General features: G+C 33.9%; 1 protein-coding gene across 1 annotated transcript; it reads right to left on the bottom strand.

The window, feature by feature from the left end:
- Positions 1 to 1,199: 1,199 nt before the first annotated feature.
- Positions 1,200 to 8,547, bottom strand: LOC132187386 (3-isopropylmalate dehydrogenase 2, chloroplastic). Its single transcript, XM_059601680.2, has 11 exons — positions 8,175 to 8,547; positions 7,629 to 7,758; positions 7,405 to 7,516; positions 6,229 to 6,304; positions 6,043 to 6,131; positions 3,954 to 4,040; positions 2,715 to 2,831; positions 2,473 to 2,580; positions 2,278 to 2,331; positions 2,043 to 2,195; positions 1,200 to 1,598 (listed from the first exon to the last, which is right to left on the bottom strand). The coding sequence occupies exons 1-11, from the start codon at positions 8,392 to 8,394 to the stop codon at positions 1,524 to 1,526; spliced, it is 1,221 nt and encodes a 406-aa protein (XP_059457663.2). The 5' UTR covers positions 8,395 to 8,547; the 3' UTR covers positions 1,200 to 1,523.
- Positions 8,548 to 9,609: the final 1,062 nt, after the last annotated feature.

Genomic DNA, 9,609 nt, shown 5'->3' with positions numbered 1-9,609 from the left:
TGCGTTACCATGGATCTTCTATTGTAGATCCAAGGGCCCTTGCTCCTTTTCAAAGAATCATTTTGATGTTTCAAATAACCCAAATTTGGATATGATATTCAACATAATCCGATCTAGGTAAGCTTTAGACTTATCACTCAAGGAGAGTCATTACTTATTATAAATATACCTCATAGTCTCTCAAAAGCTAGTCATAAGATAAGTTATGACTAGCTTTATAGAGTAGTCTAGTTAATACTCGACTCTCATCATGGGCCGCAACTACTATTTCTATCAGCTACATTTTCCACCCGACTTCCACCTTTAATGTCTCTTTCTTGAGTAGTGAGATGCTAATTATTAGTCAGATCGACACGGTCTAAATTATGTATTTCCGTTGATTTGCTTTTCTTTTTTTAAAAATCTATTTCTTCCTGTTTTTGTTTTCTGTAATGTTTAATGTTTGGTTCTTCTATTGCCATAATAATTAAAAAAAAAAAAAAAAAAAAATTCGTCTCAACGTAATGTACATTTTAGATGCCTCTAGTAATAGCAGAACATGTTACAAGATGCATAGCATAATAATTATAACTATGAGTAGCATATGTTATACAATGAGTAATGCTATTTGGTAAAATCTTGTACAACTGCTATATAATAGTCTAAAATAATAGTAAAAATCAGCCTTTAAATCATCATTTGAAAAAAAAAAAAAAAAAAAAAATCGAGTACTAATTCAAGAGTTGATTTTTATTACTATGTCATTTAGTTGTATAATAATTATACAAGAATCTATTAAATAGAACTATTCCTATACATTTTAATGATGTGGCAGTGATAATTAGCACTAAAAGAAAAAAAAAAATCAAAAACTAATTTTTACTACTACGCCATTTCAATATATAAGATTCTACTAAATAGTATTATTTTTTAGCTTATTATTGGTCACTTCCAAGGGAGTATATGACTGCCTTAGCTTGGAATGACCAAGCATGGTTGGCGCAAAGTGTTAGCTTATCTCATTATGCATACAACTCTTTTATGAATTTTGAAGCGTTTCAAAATGTGTCAAAAGATGTAACAAAAACTGTATGGGAGCATATTCTCAAAGAACAACAGTTGGTTGGTATCATTACTGTACGCCAAATTATGACACTTCTTAAGCTCAAACAATTTCAACTGCCTCTCAGATAAGAATAAGAAACAATGCAACCCAGGCATAAAGAAACTAAAAAGAGTAATCTACAATTTAGGCTTCCAAATTCCTAGAAAATATTAACCAAGCACTGAAAATTTAAAGGGATCGCTAGACAATAGCATAAAATGGTGATTACACAATCTGCAGGTTTTGGTACAACCATCTCTTCTGTCCAACAATTCAAACTACTCTTGAAGCACTTGAAATAACCATATTGGAGTCACAAAACTGGATGAGAAATAAAACGAGTCTTTCAACTCCATTATTGAGGAGACTCCGGGAATACCTAAACAATAGTTGATGCACAATGAGCCCCCCTTTGTTGTTACGCTAATCTAGTTTCAGTTCATACCGGAGCAGGAACTTGGGAGTCCACTGACTTCAGTACCTCTTCACCCATTTCCTTGCATCCTACCAACTTCTGTAGAATAAGTAAGTGTTAGCCATTAATCAATCAATTACAATAATTATACTACCTTGGATTGATAATGACAGTAACTACTAAAGGCACCAATCATGCATACATGAAGCTCCATCAAAGATTTTTAAACATAATTTCTATATCATCATCATGATTTAAACTATAAACATATAGTGTGCTGGTTAACTGAGCAGGATATTCTATTAAATCGTTACCAGCCAGTTTATGTATGATACAACAAAACAAAAACTGAAGAATTTAGAATAATTTGGGGAGGGCTGTGGGCAAGTACTCAATAAGGAAATAAATAACCATTTGAAGTTTATCACATTTCATAAATTTTCTCCCACCAAAATCAAACAGAATATTAAGTTTTAAATCTCTTCTATGAAGGAAAATGAAAGGGATCAGCGAAAAATTTTGCCAAAAAGAAAATGAACATACATTTCCAGCTGAGTGTATGTCACCCGTTCGATACCCCCTACTCAAAGTATCCAGGACCGCAGCCTCAATTCTCTTGGCAGCATCTTCTTCCCCTAGACCATATTTTAAAAGCATGGCAGCACTGAGCACTGTTGCTAATGGGTTGGCCTTATCCTGCATATTAAATCAGGATACTCTCGGTGAAAATGCATGTAATTGTCAAAAGAATATAAACTTGATTTGTAGGCCAACCAACCTGTCCAGCAATATCAGGAGCAGAACCATGTATTGGTTCGAAGAGTCCAGGTCCCTGAGCCAATGACAAATTCAATGTCATCATATGATGAAATTATTTCAACTTCTTTCATAAATATATCAAAGGCATTACAAGAATTTCTTTCCAATTAATACCAAAAATGATAACAAAGAGAAACAAAAGGATTTGTCATACCGATTCACCAAGACTAGCAGATGGAAGCATCCCAATACTTCCAGTAATCATTGAAGCCTCATCGGACAAAATATCACCAAATATGTTGTTTGTCACAATCGTATCAAACTGCAATTTTCATAGTCATTGTCAGGCTCGCATTTCTCGTCAATGGGGCACAGGAAGTTCACTTCCCTTCTCAGCTGAATTTTCCAGAGTCGGATGTAAAATGAAGAGAAAGGTTATGCAAATCTGTTTCAAACCTGCTTTGGATTCCGAACAAGCTGCATAGCGGCATTGTCAACATACATGTGCGAGAGTTCAACATCGGGATATTCTGAGGCTATTGCCGTAACTCTATTCCTCCAAAGGATCGATGCCTGAAAATTCATTGATCAGTACACATTAATGATGTTGTAGCATATTTTTCCGTAACTCTAGAATTCACTTATTATGCTTCTGAAGTAGTTAATTCATTTTCATTCTATTAGTTTCCTTTTCATTAATTTATAAATGATATAATTGATTTTTGCATGACAAGGACACACAAATTTGAACCTTCTTTGCCATCTGACACACCATTACTAGTAGACATGTCAAGGTTGAGAAAACAACGAAATAGTATCTTGATTACAATCTACTTTGTTTGCCATTTCGGGAATGTCAGATTCAAGTACAAAGCTGACACTGGGGTTCATGTCCATAAATTGTATATAATACATAAAGAATAACAGGAAACCATGTCCATAATCTGTATGTAATAGCCACATAATACCATATGTATGCCTATCCTTTTTAATCCCCAAATCATGGCTTCGGGGTTAAGCAAGTATACAACCACAACGCAAGAGGATAGCATAAACTAATTGAGCCATGAACATTTTAAATAAATTTCAGTGTTTCACAAAAACTATCTGTGTAGTATTTCAGAGTCATCTAGTTCTCAACTTTCAAAGCCCAAGAAAATAAAAAATAAAGCCTGTTTAGTTTTTTCAAAACATTAGTCTAGATCTCATTTGTTTCAACTAAGATTGAATTACTGATTGATTGACAAAGTGATCAAATGAGACCGAGACCTCTGATCTACAGTCCACCCGTAAAGAAATAAGAAAAATTCTCCTGCTGGACACTTAGTTAACAGTCCTCCAGACCACTATCATAGGACACAAAATACCCTATTAAAATGAAAGCTTACAATCCCACATTATTATTGTTTTTGATAAGTAATCAACATATATAATTAAAAGCGTAAGGTGCCCCTAAGTATAACAAGAAGTGACACCTAGCTAGAAGGAGCAACAATCCCACAGTATTATGGGAATGAATGATATGTTTTTGGCACTTTAGCTTTAGTCACTCTACGAGGGAGCCATAGTCATTTGTCATATGATACTCTAGGACATGAATTGTAACAAAAAAAAAAAAAAGAGAACATTGTCAAAGAACACCTTAAAATACATAACAAGGCAAAGAAACCGAAAGTTATATCAGTACAAAAGTACCTCCAACACATTTGCTTTGTCAACAGAGCAGAGTTTTCCATGCCGCTTCCGAGCAGTCTCAAATGCAACACGAGCAATGCGATCAATCTGGCATGTAAACTCTTTACATTCAAAAACCACTTACTTCCATCATACAAAATTATTAATTATATAGGACAAGACAGGGAGAAAGACATCTCAGAAAACTAACTTGGATTCCTGTCCATACTGATAGGCCACCGAAAAATAGTATGCAGCACAAAATCATGTTAAGGATTTGAATGCCATATTTATTCATAATGATAAAATCCCTAATGTCCTGTTATTTTGTTTGGAGCAGAACATCTTGAAAATTGAGAAGTCTCAAGACTTACAAATACAATACTTGAAAATCTCCAACTATGCCATATTTCTTCATAATGATAAAATCCCTAATGTCCTTCTTGTTCTCTTTCTTTTTGGATATTAAACACCCTGTGTCAGGCGTATGCCTCATTCCTAGTTTTTTTCATGAATAATAATTTATTAAGAGAAAAGGCAAAGCTCTCGTACAAAAAGAGTATACAAGAAAGATAACAACCCTAAAGGCATCTAAAATCTAGATAGTTAACAAGATCTACAAGATTTGAAGAGGCGAAATTAGGAACATAGACTACAGCCCAGTGTAAGAGATATCTCAAAAAAGAAGATTTTAAACATAGCACATTAGACTCGCAGTCCTCAAAGAGGTGCCGATTTCTTTCTCTCCAAATGCTCCACATTAAAAGCACAGGATAACTTTCCATATAGCCTCTTGTGAGTGTCCCTGTCCTTGAATCTTCCAATAGTGAACTCTTGGACATTGTTAGGCATAGCCCACGAAACACCGAATGTGTTGAGAACTAAGAGCCAAAGATCACTAGTGTACTCACAGTGGATAAGGAAGTGATTTTATGATCTCATTCTTTTTGCAAAGGCAACACCAATTCACAAGAGTAAAACCCTGCCTTCCAAGATTGTCAATTGTAAGGATTCTACCCATAGCTACTGTCCAAGTGAAGAACGCAATATGGGGAGGGGCCTTGACCGTCCTAACACTTTTCCAGGGGAACAAACAAGGCTCTATAGCCCATAAGGTGATATAATAGCTCTTCACTTTAAAGCTTGATTTTTAGCTAGGGTCCACAACATTCTATCCACCACCCCCGATGGGTTTTTGAGGAATATAATAGGTTGAGGAAAGAGACGAGCGATTCCAGCCCCAACTCCTGGACTGCCCAAATGAAACTCGAATTCCAATAAGTACTAGATGAATCCATGTAATCCGACACTAAGACCTCTTTGTCCTGAGCTATTGATTAAGCTCTAGGAATGAAGGCTTGAGAGCTGCTTCTTTGCACCAAACATCGTGCCAAAAACAAATGTGGGACCCATACCCAAATTTGAAGGAGACATAGTTGAAAAAATTTCCCTGACCCTTCCTAAAAAGAAATTCCCCTGATCCTCTAGTTTCCTCTGTATGCCTCATTACTAGTTTTGGTTCATTCAATTTGATACAATCGATTTATTGTTAAAGATCTTGCATGCCAAAATAATCTTATGGGTTCATATCCTCTTACATTTGTAAGTCAGCCATAACAGAGACACTCTTGTCTATTTCTTCTTGATTCTTCCTTACCAAGTAAACATATATGGTCTATAATGATAAACAAGACAAAATTTCATGTATTTACCAGTCGGAGAAATTTAAATTGATATCAGGATATCAGCTCCAGTTGGCTTTGGTTGAAACGTTAATACAAATGTCACAACCCGAATGCAATGGCTTATAACTAAATACTTCTATAAAGGTGATGCCAACAAAGAAGATTAAAAACCATTGAATCTTGCAAGACCTTGTTTTGTGCTAGAATGGGCAGAAACTGATAGGATGTGAGTAACATAGAAGATGACTAGTAAACAAAGTTTTGTTTTTTGATAAGTGGAATTCATTACAAAGCGCAAAATGGGCAACCCAAGTATATAGGAAGTATACAAGAGAAAAAGAACAAAAATCATGAAAGCTAGAAAACTGAAAACAATCAATGGCATCTGTCCAATGCTAGAAAACGAAGTTGTGCCAGAGAACTACCTCATAGGTGGCATACACCTCTGTATTGAAGCCAATTTCTTCACCATTTTCATTCTTGCCAAAACCCCTGGGCTTTCCGAAATAAATACCTAGTTCAAGAAGAAAATTACAGAGTACATGATTACTACAAGAAGAAAAACCATTCACAGTACCTATGCACTTCTATTCCATTCAATGTATACTGACCTCCAGTAAGCTCTCTTACAACCATTAGATCAACACCTTCAGCAACCTCTTTCTTCAAGGTTGAAGCATCCACTAACTGAAATGAGTAAACAAAATAAAACGACAGTTTTATAATGTATACATCTGAAATAAAGCAGTCAATTAGAAATCATAATGCAATTTTAATACGCATAAACCATCATTTTAAAAAGTGAAAAATTTAAACTAATTCCAAGATTATGCTTGTCCTGCTGGCTTCTTCAGCATCAAGCAAGAATGTGAGTTTTCTTTCAAGAACTATTCTATATATGTGTATGCTTTTCGTAATAAAACCATTATGACAAGCATGTGACACTCATAACTGCAGCAAATCAACCACTGAGACACCAAATCAATAGTTTAAAAAATCTAAAATTAATTAAAAATGTTAAAAACAATTTTTTTTTTTTTTTTTTAAAAAAAACAAACCAAGATTCACGCTGTTCATTAACTTATAAACCTCAATCTTTTTCTTTTTCAGCATGTCATATGATCAACAGACATCTAAATCCAGCTTGAATGAAAGAAAAGTTTGATTCTCTACTGCAGCTTATATCATTGCCTCAATCTCCTACAGACCAAGGATATTTAGAGATGTGGCTTACAGAATAAGACTTTGGAAACATTGAATGACGAGCCACTTACAGCAAATGGTGCGAAGAATATAACATCTCAACTGATTCCTCCTCAAGTGGAACTTTAGACTTCTACATCACTACAGATCATATGGATTTATGAACTTCCATCTTTATTCCATCATTCATTATTTCTGGAAACACACGTGAGATTCTTCCAGAAAAAAAAAGCTTGTGAACTGTTTTCTACTAATCCCTTAGACATCAGTCAGTATAACTTACTTTGCAACTGACAGCATCAAAAATGTCCTTGCTAGTATCAGTACATCTGAGAATTCTAAATTGGTTAGTTGTAAATAGCCCGAGACTGTGGAACAAAGGATTATAGTAGAGATTTTATTCACTAACATAAAGTTTATTATATGTTAATTCCTGTGAATTTTCTTAACTCTTCCTGTGTGCAGAACAGACGCTGTTACTTTCAAAACTTCACTATGTGATAAGATCCCTATAATCATCAGGTTTCTTTCCCATCACTATCACCCATTTCCAATAAATTTTGCATTAGAAGAAATATTATTACCTGAGGTAAAACAGTTGCAGGCCTCAAATTCGCAAACACCTTAAGGCCAGCCCTAAGCTGAAGCAACCCAGTCTCTGGCTTCAAGTGTTTTTCATTTTTATCCCACGCATACCTTAACATCAAAAAGAAACATTGGATTAATTAAATAATTGCACCACTTGCAAAAAAAGTCAAAGTTCATATGCATATATACAATTATATATACATGGACACACTGACACTACCCTCCAATTGCTCCGAGCAAAACCGCATCGGATTGCTTTGCGGTTGAAAGGGTCTCCTCTGGTAATGGAACTCCAATCAAATCCAACGCAGCTCCACCCACAGGCATCTCTTGGAACTTAAATTCAATCCCTGATATACGTATTTAAATAAAATTATTAAAATAATCGAATCTTATTACTAAACCCTAAACCCTTCAAAGTATACACTCTCTTAGAATAAGTGAGAAAATGTAGGAAAAGAAAAAAGTCCTACATTATGAATTATAATTAAACAAGCTACTCCACTTAATTAAGCCCAAAACAATTGCTTTCGCAAAATTTACATCCATTTGATGAAAATGAAAATGAAAATTCCTAAAACTTTCAATGCTGTCAATAACAATTGAGCCTCATTATGTAGGAAACGCAAATCCACGGAAATCCGTAGTTTTTCTTTTCCTTTCTTTCATTTTCTTTCAGTTTCTTTTCTCCGCAACCAAACACAAACAAAACGAACAATTTCTAAAATTTCGAAAAAATAAAATACATTAGAGGGAACTGAAAGACCTTCGAGAGAGCCGGCGAGCTTGAGGACGTTGGTGGCGACGGAGATGATCTCGGGGCCGATGCCATCGCCGGGAAGCAGAGTGATGGTGTAGCGTTTGGAGGGTGTGGAGGTGGCGCACCTGATCCGACCCGGTTTGGGGGACTGTTTGGACACAAACACGGAGTTGAGTGGGAAATAGGATCTTAAAGACTTGGCGTTGAGTTGAAGACAAGCCGCCATTGCTTTCGACTGTGAATCGCAGCACTTCTTATTGTCACTTTTTTTTAAGGAAAAGCTCTACCCTGCTCACTTGTGAAGATACAAGGATTTTTCGACAAACTATTTAACGTTCTTCCATCTAAAACTCACTATTGTCCTCACGGCTCAATCAGCTCAATCGGGTAGAATTTAATACGGATTTTACTAATTCGAATCTCTCTCATCTTTTTTAACGAACATATAAAAAAAATAAATAAAAAATTAACTGATCTAAATATGCCATATTAGCCAAAAATACTATAATAAATGTCAAAATAATAATAATAATAATAATGTATCTTTTTTTCAAGTGCCCCAACAATTAGAAGAACATCTCCAACAAATGCTCTAAAAGACTAATAAAATCTAAATAGATTAGAACATCAGCCTTTTTTCATCTTCAGTAGAATTGTCATTCTAAAAATTTTATTACAATTAACTTTTACGTATGAAAGTTTACTGTAGTCTGTAGCACGTTATACAATTATTTTAATCATTTCTCTAGTTTTTTTTCCTCTCTCCATCTCCTTCTCCCTTAACCAACAATAAAAATAATATTTAAAGAAAATAGAAAGTTGAATAGATAAGCGGTTGAAATTTGTCTTGAAAATTAGTAGTTAAAATAATTTTTTTTTTTTTTTTTTAAAAAAAGGGTGCTTTGAATAGCTAAAATAGGCACTATTGCTAGAGATGCTCTAATGAATATTCATCTAAGAGTATTTAAAGTGAGCTCTTCAAATAAAAGTTGAATTTATGAGAAAAACTTTTTTTTTTTTTAGAAAGCCACGTTTTAAAATAAACCAAACATCAAATTTTTTACACATTTCTATTTTAATTATTATTTTTTGTTTAAGTCTTTCTTAATTCTTAAGAAAAAGAAGAGATATAAATATATAAAAAAATAAGAATAATGCGTCCTACTAAGAATGATGTGGCTATTAAAATTACTCTTTGATCAAAATTTAATAATGATTAATCACAAGCCTAATATTAATTTTAATAGTCACATTATTCTTAAGGTCCGTTTGGAATTGCGGTTTCAATAAATGCGATTTTAAAAATAGTGTTTTTTAAAAATAGCGTTTTTGAAATCGCTACTTTTTAAAATCGTAAAAGTATTTGATAAAATATGTTAAAAAGTATTTTTTTATTAAATATATGTTATGTGAATTCATGATTTTTGTTTAAATTTGTACT

The sequence above is a fragment of the Corylus avellana genome, chromosome 6 (assembly GCF_965113065.1).
Source record: "Corylus avellana chromosome 6, dhCorAvel1.hap1.2, whole genome shotgun sequence".
NCBI lineage: Eukaryota > Viridiplantae > Streptophyta > Magnoliopsida > Fagales > Betulaceae > Corylus > Corylus avellana.
Note: the sequence above shows the minus strand (reverse complement) of the source record. Positions and strands in the feature narration are given on the sequence as shown.